The sequence below is a fragment of the Sebastes fasciatus genome, chromosome 9 (genome assembly GCF_043250625.1).
Source record: "Sebastes fasciatus isolate fSebFas1 chromosome 9, fSebFas1.pri, whole genome shotgun sequence".
In the NCBI taxonomy this organism is placed as follows: Eukaryota; Metazoa; Chordata; class Actinopteri; order Perciformes; family Sebastidae; genus Sebastes; species Sebastes fasciatus.
In genome coordinates this window covers 19393664-19412810 of record NC_133803.1, presented here as the reverse complement: position 1 = coordinate 19412810, position 19147 = coordinate 19393664, and the positions used below count along the sequence as shown (strand labels likewise).

At 43.6% G+C, this 19147-nt stretch overlaps 1 protein-coding gene across 1 annotated transcript in view; it reads left to right on the top strand.

Annotated features, from left to right (window-relative positions):
- Positions 1–19147, top strand: part of tacc2 (transforming, acidic coiled-coil containing protein 2) — a 59592-nt gene that overhangs the window by 10759 nt on the left and 29686 nt on the right. The window contains exons 4-7 of the mRNA XM_074646493.1: positions 1480–1590; positions 4522–10368; positions 11210–12046; positions 17424–17714. Of these exons, the coding sequence (XP_074502594.1) occupies positions 1480–1590; positions 4522–10368; positions 11210–12046; positions 17424–17714 (7086 nt within the window). The remainder of the gene's footprint in view (positions 1–1479; positions 1591–4521; positions 10369–11209; positions 12047–17423; positions 17715–19147) is intronic.

Genomic DNA, 19147 nt, shown 5'->3' with positions numbered 1-19147 from the left:
CAGCTTCTTATCATGAGCAATGGGGTCCTACATGAACACACACTTTCCCGCTGCAGTCAGAACAGTTTTGGTTATTTCACATGAGAGATTTCTATATTTTGATTTCTTGTCCATGCTTTTCTCACTGGTTTAAAGTGGGCTGGGCTCAGTAGGGAAAAGGTGACATCACATACTTCTGGGCACCAATCAAAGTTTAGCAACATTCAGATCACAATAGAGTGCTTCAGGAATGAGTCCTAAAACCTGGAAATGAGTTGGCATTTTAGCACTTCCTCGTCTGGAAGTCAATGGGTTTTTCGAATGGGTTTTTCTAGTTAGATGCCTGAAATAAGGTCTCTGGTTAAAACAAGCTGAAGAGATTTTAACGTTTTGTTCTACGACATAAAATACGTCAGTAAATACCACACTCGTGAATTTTGAAGCCTTTATGTGTCTTAAAAAAGGTGGTTGCTAACAAGTGGCTGAATGAGACTGCAAAACCTCATCACGCTGATTCGTTCGCCTTTACTGCCTCGTTGTGTATACTCGAGCTCATGCGACCGTGGTTTAGTTCGTTTGTAGCCTAACGTTAGCTTTTTACTTCTAGCAATTGCTTTTACACTACAAAAAAAGAAGTGGTGTTCATTTGTGAAGACTATCTTGCTGAAAATAACGTGTAAATATCATAAACGTTTGTTTGCCACGGAGCTTATTTTCTGCAATAATCATAAAACCCAATGGAAAAATCCCATTGGCTTTTTGTAAATACGTCATCCCTGGAGCGCTATATGCAATGACAGTTGTGGGGTTGTTGTAGTCAAACTACACCCACACAGTCCTGATGAAGCAGATGAGCTGATTTATTTTTGTGTGCTAAACTCAAATAATAGTTTTTTTTCCCCCCAGAAAATTAACTTTTGTCTATTTAGTAAAAGATATTTCATGTTAGATATCTGCCCAGTCGGACAGACCCATTCCCTGATAAGTCTGCATCTGTTTTCTACACCTGTTCATACCTGTTGAGGGTCATGGTAAGACTGGAGCCTATCCCAGCATGCACTGGGTGAGAGGCAAACAAAGACCCTGGACAGGGCACCAGTAAATCTCAGGGCTAACACATATACAGACAATAACAATGTGAGTGGTTTTAGCTTCTACAGGCATTCAAATGTCAAAGTCTACTTTGATCAAACTTGTCCACACAGTGTTTTACAATAAGCAGTCCATCATACTTAATGGTATAGTACCAAGGTTATTTCCCATGGTAAATAGATACAGTATATTATAGTGATTAGATACACCAGCCTTCACTGGAACAAGATGCAGGTTCGTGATCAATAAAGTATCATATTATTATTGCATTACTGCAGAATAATGTATTGGATGTTCATTTTGCTTGATTTATGGTCGTAAGGGGAACACATTTGTACCAATTATTCAGTGAAGGTGAAAGTAAATCAAGAGTCTGTGTACGTGTATGGTGTGGGTTTGTGTTAGCAGAGCTCAGACTAGCTCAGATGAGAGGAGATGTGAGCAGGTGAACCCCCTGCTGGCCGGCCTGCAGCACCACACGGAAGTCAGTCGACCACTGGTGGTTCTAGATACAACAAGGTACCACGCAGACGGACCGACTCAGCATGGTGGGGGATAGTGGGGGCGTCTGCTGTGGGAGTGTGGTCATGATAAAGAGTGAAACCAGAGAGCATGGAGTGGAACTAGTGTGTGATGGATGTCGCCTGTTTGGGTGTTGCCTGTCTGAGCACACTTGGTTTGAGGTGTTGTTGTTTTGTTTTTTTCCATTCTTGGGTGAATTATCTGCAGAGTGACTTCATGACATTCTGCTTTTGTCTGAGTGCTGAGGTTAATTGCACTAATATGTTTATGGCTTAATGTGTTCTGACAACCTGACTCACTGCAGTAATTATTATTGCTTGATGTGAATGTGTAAAACAATTAATTTAAAATGAGGGTAACACAGGAACAAAGTTAAAACTGTCAGATGATCATGAAGTAATGAGGGACTACTATGATGTAGGCCTACCACTTTACGTTGGGGTGCACAAAAAATAGTAACTAATGATTAAATAATAAGTAATGAATGAGTCGTTACTAGTTTGTGCTGCTCGGAACGAAGAAAGTGGTCGTTATTTCAGTTAATTTATGATTTAATCATTACCAAATTGTACATTAATATAGTATGTCCTAGTCTGTTTTCTAGTAACTCCATATACAGTCCTCAAATCAGAATTATTCAGGAAGTACTCACATTTTTGTAAAGTGTTACCAAAATAAATACTGTGCAAACTTTCATTGAACAGATTCAAATTCTCAAACTGCAGAAAGTACAATAAAGAAGATAAAGTTCCTGCTCTTTAAGCCAAACACTGCAGAGTAAGAGGACATGCGCAGTCTTAAAATGCAAGATACCGCAAGAAGCGCTGTTCATTCCACCTCAGGTAGCCTAGATAAAGCAGGCAACAGCTTGTTGCACAGCAAAACTTTCCAGCTGCAAACAGTTTAGTCTATTTTGCTGCTCCGCCCTTCAGTAGGGAGTGCCGAGTGAATTAGATGCAGGTGGCAGGTCGGTGAGGTGAATAACATGTTGTCAGTGCAGAGGTTGTATTTACATGCCTTTATGATGAGACTGTATTAACCAATCTTAGTGACATTATTTCTCTTTTTATTTATTTACATCTGAACATGAATAAGGACTATTGTCATAGTGGCTGCTGCATGTATTAGAAAAATAAATAAGGACTTGGGTTTGTGTGGGGCAGATTTCAACATGACATTGCAGCTGATCTCGATTAAATGATGATGGATCTATACACTCAGTGAGGCTTAAAGCTTAAGATGGTTCCACAGCATTGTCCTGTACTGCCGGCTAATGGCTCAGCAGTGACTCAGCAGTGATACAGCTGAATGACACAAAGCTAGCCTAATGATAATGGCATTATATACAAGCACTCCTACATTATGATGCTAGCTGTACTTCAGGGAGTGTTTTACAGGGCAGTGCCTTTGCTTTGACATCTTTTGATTTAGTATATTCTGAGGCAGTGTTTGTTTTGGTGCATGAGCATGTGTAAGGTTGTTTATCTGGTGACAGGATTTATGACCATCCCTTTTTTTCTTAAGGGAAAAATAATAAGGCCGTAATGTAGCATGTGGCATTTACAGTTACAGTTACAGTATAGAGTATTAATTATAGTGATCAGAATGAAGGGATAGACAGTATTGCTCAGTATATACAGTATAATCACAGTACACAACTAAGGCTGCACAATTTTGAAAAATGATCTAATTCATGCAATTGTGATATGATTTGCGATATTAAAGGGTCCAATCATTTTTACATCATTATTGTCATTTTCATTGAAAAACACATTAAAATGATTATGGTGTGACAAAGATGTTTTCTAAGGTCTGTAGAATATAATGTGTAGGCCAGGACATCTCTGAAGCACCACAATATTTCATTTTAAAAGGTATTTTGACACATTTCACCTTTAACATATATTGCACATCCTTTGATTTCCATACAATTTTTATTTATTGTGCAGCCCTAACACAACTGCCATGACCAGAATAAATACGTATGCATACTTTAAAGGTTAGCATGGAAAATATAAGGCATGGATCATATACATCATAAACCAATCCAATTATTTGAATGAAACTACTTTTTATTGTTAAGCTTTTGGTACAAATTGGAAAATCAGGCAGTCATATCAAAATAGGGAAATTATATTTGAAGGCTTGCTGCTTGCAATAAGTGTTGAGAATTGCAATGCATAGGAAAATTGCACAGGTGCTACTTAGTGTAATGCCTAAATAAACAACCTGGTCTTACGGGAAGGCGTATAAATAACACGTAATTACACAGATATTTTGTGTGTCATGAGGATGCATTTTAGCCTTTTCGCATGTCATTTGTACGTCACGCAACAAAACTACGGTCACTTAGGTTTACGCAACAAAACCACTTAGTCAGGTTAAGTAAAAACGTCATGGATGAGCTTAAAATAAGTTCATAAAGTAAGTAAAATACGTACAGAAACAATGTAACATAACACAGAAAACAGGTCAGAAATGTCACTAAACAACAGGTTATAAGTTGTGTGTTTGTTGGACCCATCCACCTCCCCATCTGCCCTCCTACGTCACTACCTCTGAGCGTGGCATATTTACAAGGATGCGTTTACGTTGGACTCAGTACAGACTACATCGCGTACAAATGACATGTCAAAAGCAAGAAAGGCGTTCGTATTGCACGCTAAATGCCTTGCGCATTATCGAGCAAACGGGCTGAAATAAATATTTTGGTGTGTGTGAACAGATCTGCATGTTCATTAACAACAATATGCTGGGGGACAGCACATCTCAGTATAGGTATCTTTAGTACAGTTGTGTGTTGTGTGTGCATATCGTGGAGTGCAGTGTCTGAGCATGGGCTTCTGCTCGACCAATAGCAGCGCTTTGTGGCATCGTGGAATGACCAGCTGCCAGACTTTTAACTGTGTCACCCTGCCTTCGTCTCAGGCCTCATGACAGTGACCCAGTTCTCACAGATGTCCAGCCTTCACCCCGGCCCGCTGCCACACCTTACCCCGGCGTCCGACCCGCAACCCCTCCCTTATCTGTGCTCCTAGACCGGGAACTCCAAGAGGCCTTCCAGGAATGTGAAGAACAAATGGCCTCACTGGGTTTATTTAATCCCACAGGGCCCCCCAGCACCACGTCTGAGACGGTTAATGATGTCGGGAAGAAGACTGGAGAAGTGATGGTTAATAAATCCAATGAGTCATCGTCGCTGCCTCCAATCGTAGTCCAGCCAGGACTTAGCAACGGGGGCCATGGAAACAAGAGTACACACGGAAACAGTGAGGCAGCAAACAGTCGGACAGATACAGTTGTGTTTAGTTTCAGGAATTACATACTGGGCACAGGGAATAGTGCTGGGGCAGCAGAGATGCAGAGTGAAATAAAAGCAGCACAGAGCCTGGATAAATGTCCAGCGATTAAGACAGAAAAAGAAACTGAGATAGATGAGCAGAATAAAACACCCACGCTATTAGAAACAACAGATTTAATCAAAGAAACCCAAAAAGATGTTGCGTTTTCTGAGCAGAGAGGCGATTTTAGAGAGGAACATGTTAGTTCTAATGCAGCCATTGAGGAAAATGGCACTCTAGCTTGTAATACAGTGATTAGGGAGAAAGGCACAGAGGCAATAACAGTAGACATAAAGAAAGAGAGTTATAGTGATGAGTCCGGTCTTTGTATAGTTGAAACGGGAGAGAAAGATGATTCAGTTACTGAAATATCAGAGTGCAGTAAAGATGCACTATCACAGACAAAGGCAGGAGCAAACAACCACAGTGAGGAGGATCAGGAGTCGAAAACAGACAAAAGGATGACCTCACCATGTGACAAAAAGGCAAAGAAGAAAAAAAAAAAGAAGCAAAGGAAAAAGAAAAAGCTAGAAGAGAAGAACCCGGAGACTGAACAGAAAGTAATAGTGCAACCTGAAAGTGATTTACAGGCTCTCATAAACGCAGGAAATCACACAGAGTCAACAGCAAATGTAGAATCAGTGTCACAGACGGACGCTCAGACTGTGATTTGTGGGAAACAGCCTGATAACGGTTTTGACTCTAAGCAACAGCTGAGTCCCGAGGGAAAGCCCAGCCCCATCCCCCCGCCATTGTCCTCTCATTGCGGGCAGGATCATCTTACTGACTCAGTCTGTTCACCTGCGTCCAACCAGAGGCCGCACCAGTCAGATAACCACAACCATACGGACGCCCCATGTGGCATGAATCACAGCTCAAACGAATGCTCACAGTGGATGCAAAATGCAACCGTGGGTGTCATTGACAACCAAAATACACCCATGACACATGTCCAAGCAACAGCTATCAATCCAGCTGATAAGAGATCAGATGCACAAACACAGGAGGCTATAGTTTCCTCAGAAGCAGCAATACTCACACATGAGAATCAGAGCCCACTCTCAAACAGCCAAACTTGTGTGGGAGAAAGCGGTGTGGAGATTGCCCTTGAAGAGGCTTTAGTGGTGGTTGCTGCGTTGCCACTGGCAACACCCACGATGCCAGAAGTGATAGAAAGCACGGGAGAGGGAGGAAGCGTGAGGCGTGATTCACTAGAGAGAGAAGCTACTGTAGCGATCGCGGAGAGTGAGAAAGCAGTAGGAGAGAGAGATTTGGGAGGGATAGAAAAGTGCCTCAGCTCTGCAGACGGAGAGAGAGAAGGACTCCTGGACAGCCTTCCTCAGCTCGCATTAATCTGTTCGCAGGGAAAATGCTCACTTGCATTCTCGGCCAAAGAGGGACAGGCTGCGTTTGAGGAAAGCTGCAGCAGCAAAATGCCACACAACTCGGCTGGGACTGAAATGAAGGGACCGAGAGAGAAAAGCGTTCGCAGTGCAGAGACATCACCAGCCGAAGAGGGGGACAGAGAAAATGAGCCACTCCGGTTAGAAGCATTCATCAATTCTTCTCCCTTTGGGATACTCACTGGTCCTGATTGCCAGGATGACAGTGCTGCGGGATTGGAGGGAGGAGGAGGAGGAGGAGGAGGAGGAGGAGGAGGAGGAGGAGGAGGAGGAGGAGAGGAGGTTGGAGAGAAAGGAGGGCTGGCTAGAGAGCACAGTTCATCCAGCCAGCCAGAAGGCACTGCTAGTGGGGTGTCATCAGCCCAGACTGAGACGCGTACGCCCATCGATGTTGCCGAGTCACAGCTGAAGTCACAGAGCTGGACTGAGCCGATTGCTACCATCTCTGAGAGCATCTGCACTGAACAGGACCGCCTCTCTCACCCTGGACAGGAGCAGCATGAAGCAGCAATTTCACCTCTCTCCACTCACCCTGAACAGAGCTCCAGCAATACAAACAGAGAGGTAATAAGGGCTGATATCAAACAGAATTCAATTTCAGAGGAAGCACCGTCTTCGGGACACACTTGTGAGGAGACATCCATCACAGAGACGGAGAGAAACTACAGCCAAGTCTTCCTGTCTTCCTCTCAGCTTCTGACTACTTCAAAACAAATCCCAGCCGAGCGACAAGCGAGCAACGATCAACAGGTCCAGCCTGGAAGTAGCACTACAGACACCAGGACAGCCGAAAGTGCAGCTGAAGTCCAAGCCCAGACCGGGAGCAAGAGAGGTGCTATGTCTGGAGTGGGTGTGCACGTATGTGACAGCAGTAGAGGCCACAACAGAGTTCACTTTGCGGATACTGTGAAACAAGACGACAGTTCCTCTGTGGATCTCAGGAGCATGTCGGTGTCGGCTATGGACTGCGCGTCTTTGCCTCCGCTGACTGTACATGAGAGTTTGCACCATCCCGTGGTTGAGGCCAGCTACACCTTCCCAGGCATCCTCGACTTGAAGAAGCCAGAAATCGTCACAGATGCAGCTCCTGCCAAGGACGAACCAATAATACGGAGCTCAGCCGACTCTCCAAAACCACAGAAAGATGTCCAGTTGGATAAAGGAGATACGGGGACTAAAGATGCCAAGGAGAACATTAACATTGATCAGTCAGGTAACAACAAGTTGGAGACAAACACTGTGGATTTACAGTCAAAACAGCTTCCATGTCAGACTGGTGACCATTCACAAACAGCAGAAGCCGCCATCTCTGAGGCCGATCATCCAACAGTTGAACAGGTGTCAGAAAAGGTGACAAAGCAATTAGAGGCGGAAACAGAGAAGGGTGCTGTAGATCTGTGTTTGTCGACTGAGAAAGAGGTAGATAAGTTACACGCTGAGTCCACCGGCTCAGTCAAGACTGGCCAGCCTCAGGAGTCACCTTTAATAAGTGATGACGGTAACCGATATCTTCTTTCTTCATGTTCTGTGCTTCCAGCTGATGATGTCACCTGCACGCCTTTAAGTGATGTCTCCAATGAGTTACCTGTTGGCCAGCTCCCTACGGACCTTGACCCTACTTCAAAACCTGAAACTGTGGCCTTGACCTCTCTTCAGACAAAGCCTAGTGACCCCAGTGATCAGCCTCCCACTCAATTAGATCAAACACCTCCTCATGGACTAGTAACCACAGAACCCACAAAGCCCACAAATCCCTCTGCTGATCTGACAAAGGATGAATCAGCGACTTCTGATCAGTCAATTCCTGCTATCGAGCAATGTGCGAGTAATTCTTCTTGGGCGCTGCGTCCTCCTGGCCCAATGTTGAGTCACTTGGAGTTCATTACTGACTGTGATATCTCTCTTCCTGAGCTGACAGATTATGGCGGCGCTGATGGTGACAGCACCAACGTCTCTGGAGAAGTGGATGACAACGAGAGCAGGGAAATGACACGAATGTCTTCAGCTCAGGATGTCAGCGTTAAAGTAGATGACACTTGTCCAAAACTGGAGGATAGAAGTGATGCTACGGAGCCTGTCCTTGAACTTAACCATGTAAATATTCCTCTTTCACAAGAGGAAAATCTGTCTCCTCCTCAGCCTCCTGGTGCAGCGGATGTACTGGCAAAGGATGGGCCTGATAATGTAATTTCTCCATCTCACACTGAGCCAGGTCCTATTGCCGTTAAACCTGCTATGTGTGAAGCATCCATTAAGGATGACCTCATTAATGTCAGCTGCCAACGCAGCTCTGACCAGCCTACCAATGAGGATTATGATGAAATGAAACAAGACGAGAAAATGGGATATGAGACCTCCGAGGAAAAGAAAAAAGTTGAAGAAGCAACAATGGATAATCAAAAGGAAACAGCAGACAAGCTGCAGACAGGAAAGACAGGCACAACACCACAACAGAGTAATGGGCCAGATAAAAAGGAGGAAATTGGAGACCTGCAGCCACCGCATAAACATAAAGTACAAAAGACTGAATCGCCAATAAGGGATATAAATGAGGAAGGAGAAAGGAAGAGCGGCACTGAAAGCCAGACTTCTTCCTTATCTCACGAAAGACCTGCGGGGTCATCTGAGGACAAGCTAAGTGCTGAGTCTGTTAGTGAACCTCACACTGTTTATGACCAGAGTTTGTGCCAAACTCCGACAGCAACACTGGAACGCAGCTCTGACACAGACACAGCACCAGATTTGAGTGCAGCTCCTGGCCAATCACAGTCCACACCAGAGCCAAACTGTTTTGCTCAGCAACAGGAGCAGCGTCTGGGATCCAGACATCCCACAGAGGTATTGTCAGGTGGCTGTCTAGAGGGGGGAGAAAAGACTAACAGTCAGACCCCAGCACTAGAACCAGCGGTGAAAGGGGTCGCAGAGGGAGGAGACGGCTCTCTTGGGAGTTTGTGTCAGTCAGGATACAGGGATGAGTTGACAGGCGATGACAGCAGTGGCAATGAACGAGCGATAGGTTCAGAGAAAGGGAAAGGAGAGGGAGCACAAGCTGCGGCAGCGGTTGACAGGGTTTATGTGCCGTCTCACCTTGCCAGTGATTTGAACGAGAGTGGAAGGGCTGCTGAGAGAAATGTCTCGGCTGACATAGCGAGAGTAACAGCTTGCTCTCATGTAGGTGAGACAAGACAGGGGACAGATGAGACTAAAAGCCCCACGTTAGTGGTGGTTGGGTCAGATACAGATTTAATGCCAGACACTGAGTTTAAAGGTCACCAAAAAGGCAATCTATCAGCTGCCCGTCAAGACCAACATGGAAAACCCGAGACCTCTGAGAACAAAGCTGTATCTGTTGAGTTTGCATCGCAGGAACACGAGACTTCACCTTTCCAAATCTCTGTCTCATCAAAGGTCAGCACAGATAGTCATGGCATTCATACAGCGGTTATTCCAAGTGCCAACCAGGCTGAAGAAATTCATTCAAAAATATTCAGCACTCTGGTTGGGCAACCAGAAGCTGTGGAAAAGGATTTCAGTGCTGCCTCAGCCGTGAAGAGCAACAGTAGTGAAACCGAGGAGTGTGAAATTCAGGGTACAGTGTGCGAGCCTCTGGAGCTACAAAGCTCCAATAAAACCTCAGCCGCACAAAGCAGCCCAGTAGAACAAACAGCCATAAAAGGCCCTGGTGTAAAGGAGATCCCAGAGGAAGATAAAGCAGCTTGGGATGAAGAGAAAGCTAGCAGCCAGGGGAAGGGACAAAGTGAGATAAAAGCGATGAAAAAACAGGAGGTCATAAATCAAACTGGGAGTGCTAAAGATGGTGGCACAATTGGTCTTTCTAAGGCGACAGAAAATGACATTTGCAACTGTGAAGGAAGATCACTTGAAAGAGAACAAGTGTCTGTGAACACAGAGGCTGCCGATGTGTCAGAGGGTCCCGCTCCTGGACTAACAGCCACAGAACCAGACACAAACTGGATACAAGCTCTAAAAGAAGCTGCATCCTACTCTCAGAGTAAACAAGAGACCTCCAGGTAAACACAAGAGCATGTGTGTGTGTTTGAAATGATCATATGAGAAAAATGCCCATGAGACTTCACGCTGATAAAACTATGTTAATGCAAATTAAATGCCGCGCAACTACACGTGTCTGAAAGGTCAGTAGAGGTCACCATGGGCTTCCTCTTAATGTGCTACACAAAGTAGCATGTTAGCATGCTGTCACATCTGCTCAAGTACATCACAGAGAGAAAGGATCATGTGTAGTCTGATTTACGTTTGTGTCACCAACCACAACCTAAGAATTATGAATGGGTAGACAAATATCGACATTTATTTTTATATTTCCATGGGTTGTACATCTGTGATGTTCAGCCTACATACCAGTTGTTTAGTATTCATAGATTGCTGCAGTTTTTTAGCATTCCAGTAACACCACATCCAGGGTTTGTTTGGAGTGATATTACAGAGAGCAGCGTGACAATGAATATGAATGAGGAGGTAAACACAGAGCTTCACTTTGTATTGACTCGAGCTCGGGTCAGATGACTGTGCCTGTTGAAGTCTAATGGAAGTAATGCAGCCCTTTATATTCAAAGGATGACATCAGCTGTGACATCGGCCCTGCTCTCCAGGGCAAGAATGAGCCTTTTCTCACACTGCTAAACACAATGCAACAGCAACACAAACACACACACACATGTACCTACAGTACTTCTGCACACACACACACACACACACACTCTTGTAGGGACAAGAGCCCCCGTAGCCACCCGAACTAGCACATTTGTCAGTTGTCAATCATTCCTTGTGCATGTGCTGTAAACTAAACAACAAATCCCACAACCCCCCTCTTCTCTTGTGTTGTTTTTCCAGACCCCTCCCATCCCTGGATTCTCCTGAACTAGAGTTTCTTACTCCGACTGAGGAGATAGCTGCTCCTCTGACACAGGAGGAGATCCCACCACCGGAGCAAGCAGCAGAGAAGAAAACAGAGATTCTACCTCTGAATCTTCCCTTGAAGAAGCCGGTGGATCTACCTGAACCTTTAAAAAAGACAGCAGACCTCCTAGAACCAACGCAGAGCAAAAAGATAGAGCTCCCAGAAGAAGCAAAGAAAGTGCAGCTCTCAGAACCAACGAAGAAAGAAGAAGAGCCTCCAGAAGAGCTTCCAGAACCAACCAAGCCAACAATAGAGCTCCTACAACCAACACAGCAGACGGCAGAGCTCCCAGAACCAACCGAGCTGACAGTAGAGCTCCTACAACCAACGCAGCAGACGGCAGAGCTCCCAGAACCAACCGAGCTGACATTAGATCTCCCAAAACCAACACAGAGCACAAATGTAGAGCTCCCAGAAGAAGCAAAGAAAGTAGAGCTCTCACAACCAACCAAGAAAGAAGAGCCTCCAGAAAAGCTCCCAGAACCAAAAGGGGAGCAAGTAACTTCTTCAGAGATAGTGAAGCAGCTAGCTGAGCTCCTAGAACCAATAAAAACCACAGAAGAGCTCCCAGAACCAACAAAAAATGAGGAACCAGAGCCAACAAAGACGGCAACAGAGCTCCCAGAACCAGAGCTGATCAGTGAGCTGCCAGAGGAGCCAGTGGAAAAACCTGTAGAGATCCCACCTGAGGAGCCGTTTAAAGTGCCAGCTGAGGAAACTGCAGCGGCAGAAACAGTCCAGGAACCTGCTGAGGACTTACAGGAGAGCGGGTGAGTGTCTTTGTAAAATCTTAAGATTAATACATAATGAGTGTTTCCTGAAAATCGTTCTTTTAACAGCAAACAAGAACTTCCACTCATTGTCCCACACTAGTTTCCAGTGAAAGCCTACTTTACCAGTTTGTGGAGTAATATGTACTTAATAAGTAATACTTACTTACTTACTTTACTTACTAATATTTCCCTATAAGGCTGCTGCTCTTTCAAAGCTCAGTCAGAGTCTAGATAAAAAAAACACTAGGGCTGTCAATTGATTAAAATAGTTAAATGCGATTAATCACAAATGAATTGCACATTTTTTATCTGTTCAAAATGTAACTTAAAGGGAGATTTAATACTCTTATCAACATGGGAGTGGGCAAATATGCTTACTTTATGCAAAAAATGTACTGTATGCACATATTTATTATTGGATATCAATTAACAACACAAAATAATGATAAATATTGTCCAGAAACCCTCACAGGTACTGCATTTAGCATAAGAAATATGCTCAAATCATAACATGGCAAACTCAAGCCCAAAAGGCAACAACAGCTGTCAGTGTGTCAGTGTGCTGACTTGACTATATGTGATTATCATAAAGTGGGTAATGTCTGTAAAGGAGAGACTTCTGGGAACCCAGAGAACCCATTTTTATTCACATATCTTGACGTCAGAGGTCAAGGGACCGCTTTGAAAACGACCAAATCAGTTTCTCCTTGCCAAAAATTTGTGTAAGTTAGGCGTTTTATTTAGCGTCCTTCTTGACAAGCTAGTATGACACGGTTGTTACCAGTGGATTCCTTAGGTTTTTCTAGTTTCATATGATGCCAGTATATTCACTCTAGCCATAAAACTGAGCCTGCTACAACCTAAAAAGCACAAGGTGCGTTAAAGAAATTAGTGGCATTAAAACTAATTCGCATCAACACGTTATTATCGCGTTAACTTTGGCAGCCCTAAAAACACATGTCCTTGTAATCCTCAATGGACTAAAATCTAAGGATTATAGCCTTTTCCCATTAAGAACAACAGGTTTACAGGGAGACTGGTAATTTTGTGGTCGACTGGTTTTCCAACAGGAAACCAGACATCAGAATGATTTGTATGTGACCTTTTAGACCTGATAGTTTTCCTAAAACTTTCTCGTAACATTTCCATTACAGTGATGTATCCGAGACATTGTGTTGCAGCTAATTTACTCGTGAAATCGCAGGGGGACTTGTGCTTTACAGCTCAGCGGCTCTGCCTGTCACACAGTTAAAATGGATTTCCATGCGCTCGGAGAGTCCCCTTGGTGGCTTTTGTTTGGCTTTCAGACACCTCGAGGGCGTCTGGTAGGTTGTTGCTGTCTGCTGCGGTTTCACATTTGTACCGGTTGGTGAAACGGCAGTGAGCCCTTCATGTTGTTAAGTTAAATACACATAGTAAACCAGTTTGTCCTCCGTGTGGGGATTCAGTATTTATTTAAGCATTTTAACAGCTTTAGCTGGACTAACTTTCCATGTATGTCATTCTTTTACGGAAAAACTTCATATTGCACTAGACTGTTCGTTGTGCATCTTTCCAGTTTATTTATTATGTGAGTAATGTCTTTTGGGACAAATTAAGTTAAATCATTGCTGCTGATTTCTTTTCACTTTGCTTTAGCGTTTCCTCAGTTATCTCTCTTGAGTTGTCGCTCCCTCCTGCCGTTTTCTGCATGCCCAGGAGCCATACCACATGCCAGAGTAGCACTTGCTGCCTGTCAGTCACAACACTTGTCCCATCACTGCTGTTGGAGACATAAAGGTTTGTTCAGAGTAGGAGGGAGGAGGAGTGACAGTGCTATTTCCACTATAGGTTTCATCAATAGATAAAGTTACACACGCGTATGAGTGCCAGAGACAGAAATGTGACTGCATGGTCAGAGATGTATATATGTGTGTGTGTGTGTGTGTGTGTGTGTGTACATATGGTTATTTCCCCGCCCCCCAGAGGCCGTCCTAGCTGTCAGTCCTGCTCAGTCTGTGTAGCTTTGTGAACTGAAGCCTGTAGTGGGAGGAATTTAGGCAGGCACTCAGCCCCACTGAAGTCATTTGCACAGACCAGACAGAGTGGAACAAAAGCCAGAGTTAAAAGAAACACTTGAGCATGTGCTGAGGCGCGAGTGTGTGTGACAGAGTCGGTCAGAGTCACAGACAGGAGAAGAGAGAAGGACCAGGACGTATACATTTATTGTCTCCGGTGTTTTGGAGTTTACCAGAAGTCCATCACTTGCTTTTAGTTTGCTCTGAAGTCGTGTGATAGATTCCTGCATGGCTGAGATCTGGGTGAGTTGACAAGAAGTAGGTGCCCTATTTTTTCTGTGTGTGTGTGTCTACAGTAGTGTTTAAGTCCCTCCAGGTGGATGTAACAGATGGTGTGTAGGTAACTGGTGCTAATGACGCTCTGTCTCTGCTGACCTCACCAGATGGGAGGAGGGGAGGGACAAATAGAAAGACGAAGGCAAAAAAGAAGGAACAAAGTTGCGAAATGAGCAGTGTGCTTCAAAAAAAAAAAATTTACAGGTTAGAGCATGTTGTGCTCGCCTCCGCTACTTGATGTGGAGGTTGCCTGATTGATGGTTGGCGAGACAACTCAGTAGTAGTAAAACTGATGTTTAACTACTGTGTGTGAGTTTTCCAAACATCTTGCAGGCAGAGTAGACTTTTGAAATGGAGAATTAACAAATTATTTTGGGCCGTATGACATATTCTGTATGACATATGCTCTATGACATATGCTGTATGACATATGCTGTATGACATATGGCATAAAAGTGCCATATGTCATTTCTTTTTTAATGTTATACAACTAGTTTTAATAAAATGTATTACAGTCTTTTGTAAAGCCATTTTTACTCATGAAACACTCTGGGGATGACTGTGACTACTCAGCTTGGTATGTGGGATATTTCTCATCCATGTTTTCGGAGTAAAACGAAAGCAGGATGTGCTATAGCCCACAATGTACTGTAAATAGACTAGTTGCCATGGCGATTGTAGGTTGATTTGCTCTTCTTGCTGGCGTAAGTGAAGTAGACACTCTCTGTAATGTCTGTCGTTCATTCAACAACACTATAGACTGCCTTTAAGTAATGATTTAATCTCAGGTGGCAGAAGAGAATTGGTGGATTATTCATATATAAAGTATGTGTTTGCAATATATACAGTGTGTTTTTGAATGTGCAGTGTGTGTGTGTGTGTGTCTGGACAGTATGAGCTAGCTGCTGGCTGCCGGACAGAAATGGTCCTGCCATTATTACAGTGTAGAAAAAAACACTTTTCTTAGTACAGTTCAGCTGGTTTTATTTACAACTCTCTGTTTATCATTAAACACCCTGCCTGGACTTGGTGTTTCACATCCAGCTGTTTCCCGTAGATTACACTACATGTGTGTGTGTGTGTGAATGGCTTGAATACAGTACAAGCAAAGTCACTGTTGTTTACTTAAAGGGGAACTATGGACATTTTCAAAATTCATACGTGTTATTCCTATGGTCTAAGACACTCTCTCCCAAGTCCTAAAACTAGAGTGCTAAAACTCAAACTTGTGATGTCATAGGGTATAAAGTGTGGAGCTGCTCCATAGACAATGAATGTGGAGAGATCTCTAGATGACACTGAGAGCACCCAGAGGAATGATCTGAGTATGGGTACATTTTCTGTTTCACAACTGAGAACACTACAACAGAATAAAGCTCATTTGGGTATAAAAAAGAAAAGAAACAAAAACTCCCATTCATTGTCTATGGAGCAGATCCAGACTTTATACCCTATGACATCACAAGTTTGAGACTTACTCCTCTGGTTTCTGGCTTTGAGAAAGAGAGCAGTTCATGTTCACAAATATTGATTGAACTTTCTCAAGCCATGGAAATAACATTGAAAATCTTAATTTAGGTGGTGTTCCCCTTTAATACTCAGTCATGTAAGTGGAGGTTGGAGAATCAGGTTTGTTGTCTGGACTGTGATAGAAAATGACTACGTATCCCTGGACTGGCCTTGTAAAATCTGGATTCGCCTCCCCAAGAAGTGCTTATGAGGTGCCCCTGAGTAACGCCCTGCACACTGCTGAATTACCAGCAATGAAAAACTGTATTGGACAGCCTCCAGGTGTTCATGCCAACAGTAAAACTACACTAGCGTGAAGGAGTGTGTGGCTGAAAAAGAGCACATGTACTCTCTATAACTTGTCGCATTCATTCTGTCATGGTAATAAATCATCTTCCACATCATACACGTCATATCTGGAATAAGAAGCTCCAGCTGTTAACCTGAGTGGGTCAGCTGCAATTATCTCCACCTTAAAGTCACTGAACCATCATCTAATCTTATTGTCTTCAAGTGTCTCTTTACGCTTGGTATATTTTTCTATCTGCTCCATAGCAGTTTTTGTCCATCTTTGGTGGCAGTCTTATTACAGTTTGCTCTGACTATGTTGTGACTGGGTTGTTTCTATTTCCAGGCTGCATGTGCCAAGTTGGCCACAGATGCTGACATATGTATAGCTTCGGCCTGCTGGTGCAAGTCACCAACTGAGGATTTGTAACGAGAGGAACGGGACCAAATAAAAACTCATAATGGATTTGTAGGACGTTTTTTTCTACGACGTAGCCATCCTGTATCAATTAGAAAATGTTGTACTTTTATAATAGCAACCAGACTTGCTACGCCCTTAAGAAAAGCGCATGCCCTCATTAAATGTTATTAAGTTCTGACTTTACTGGAGAGAGGGAGATGGAGAATAACAGAGCTCAGTTTCAGTCTGAAATGTGTCGGAAGGGACGTTTAGAAAGTGCAGCTCAGCAACAGTTGACTTGATGCTTGAGTACTGTAAATGTGCTTTAAGTTGATGGAGGTATGCTGAAGCTCTCCTCTGCAGAAGAGGTATTTTTAGAGCTAAACAGGAGGCATGCCCCAAGTGTGGAACAGCTGCATGGGCGTCCATCGCATTGCCTGTCAGATTAGAGAGCCTACCACTCCTGATAAGACGTGCCTGGATTGGGGCCAAATCCACTCCACCAGGTGGCCAATGATGACAGAGCCAGACATCCTCAAGCAGGCTACTTCACTAGAGAGAGCAAGTAGAGCAAGCAAAGGAAACATGGACTATCATGTAAGGAGACTAAGGAGAGGAGTTTCATTCTAATTTAAATTGCAAAGCGTTCTTAGGATGGTTGTAGGGAGCATTTTTAGTTTCAAGTCACTGCTAGGTTTAGGTGACGAGCAGAGTGCTCCATCTTTCTCTACTTTAAGGTAAGCTTCCGTGATTTGTGTAGCGGAAAGTGGAGCGTGTCCTCCGAATCGCCCTACTTGGCCTTCTCGTTTCTGTTTGTTTATGTTCTGTGTTCCCTCCCTTGCAGGTCCTCCCTCGCTGAGCAGGCAGAGAGAGGTGACCGTGCCCCTGCATCTCCCACGCCTCCCACCTCTAAACACCATTTCCTGCCTGCCCTCCCTCCTCACCTCCAAGACACCACAGAATTCCCCAATCCTCCTCCCACGCCCCCGGAGAGGCACACTCCTGAAGCTCTACCAACCCCACCTGCATCTCCCTGCTTTCCTCCTCCTCCACCTTCACCTCCAGCCCCTACCTCCCTTCCTGCACCTCCTGAGGACCAGTGCCCCGCTTCTGCACCCTGCCACCCTCCTTTAAGGTATGAACATGAACTCCGTCTGACTGAACCGGTTCATTAGAGGTCATTTCCCATTTCACTGTGAAATCCATTATGAATCCCTCATTCGTTGTGTTAAAAAATGTGACGTGAATATGTCAGCTGTCCTTCATGCCTCTGCTCTGCTACGTTTGTAAGGCCTCACGGTAGATTTGTCCAGTGCTGACACTAGGCCTACTTGACGAAAAGTAGCCATGTCCTTATCCTTTCAACCTCAGATCAGGTCAAATTACAGCATTAAATCGACATCTGGCGCACTGAACTACCTTGTAGATGTTGATTCTCAGAGCTCCTGAACTGAGAGAGAGAGACTCCTGCAAATGTAGTCATCTATGCTGTTTCCCTGTTATTCTCTTTTTAGTATGGTGAGAAGGTCGAGACCATTCACATGTCTACATGGTAAATATGTATCTGGCAGGCAGGTGGTTAGCTTCACTTAGTATAAAGAGTGGAAATAGGGGGAAACAGCCAGTCTGGCTCTGTCCAAAGGTAACAAAATCTGTCTACCCACACCTCTATGTGCTGGACTATTTCTTGGCTGGTTGCAGTAACTTCTTGGAGTCTCTGCTGGTTGCCTGACAACTGTTCCCGGCCAAGAAATAGTACACCACATAAACACTTTTGGGTGTGGATGAAACAAACAAGATGTAACGTGTTAATTAGGGAGTTTTAAGGGTGCTGGTGCTGTTAACAGTCTTCATGCTAAGCTAAGCTCACCAGCTGCAGGCTCATGCTTCATATTTACCGTACAGACATATAGAGTGGTGTTGATCTTCTCATCTAACTCTCGACTAGAAAGCGAATAAGCACATTTCCTAAATGTTTAACTACTCCTATAAGGAACTGTGAAATATAATTCTGAGAGAGTTAACCATATATAGATCAGGGTTATTATAGTAAACTAAAACAAAAATAAGCATTGAAAATATTTTTAGTAAACTGAAACTAAATAAAAACTATTTCCTTTAAGAAAAATTAAACTGAAACTATATTTCCTGGTTAAAAAATAATACAAATGAAATAAAAATGAACGTAAATTCATTTCAGTTTTATTTATTTTTTAGCTTTAATAATTTATATCACTACCGAAAAAAAAGGAGACGCCATGAATTTCTGTCAACTTTTGTGACATTGAATCAGAGAAATTGAACGGACTTGACCTTCTAGGAGATGGTGCTGTGCTGCAATTGCTTCACATCGTACACTAAAGTAGTGCTAAGACTAAACTTTAAACATTATGGCCATTCCTATACAGTTCTGCAACCATGTATTTTGTATATATACAGTATAGCTACATACCTCTGAGACGTTATACCTGGCCCCAACAAAAACACTGAAAACTAACTAAAGCTAAACAAAATGAAATTGAAAAGTAAAAAATAAAATAAAATAAAAAACAAATTGAAAATTAAAAA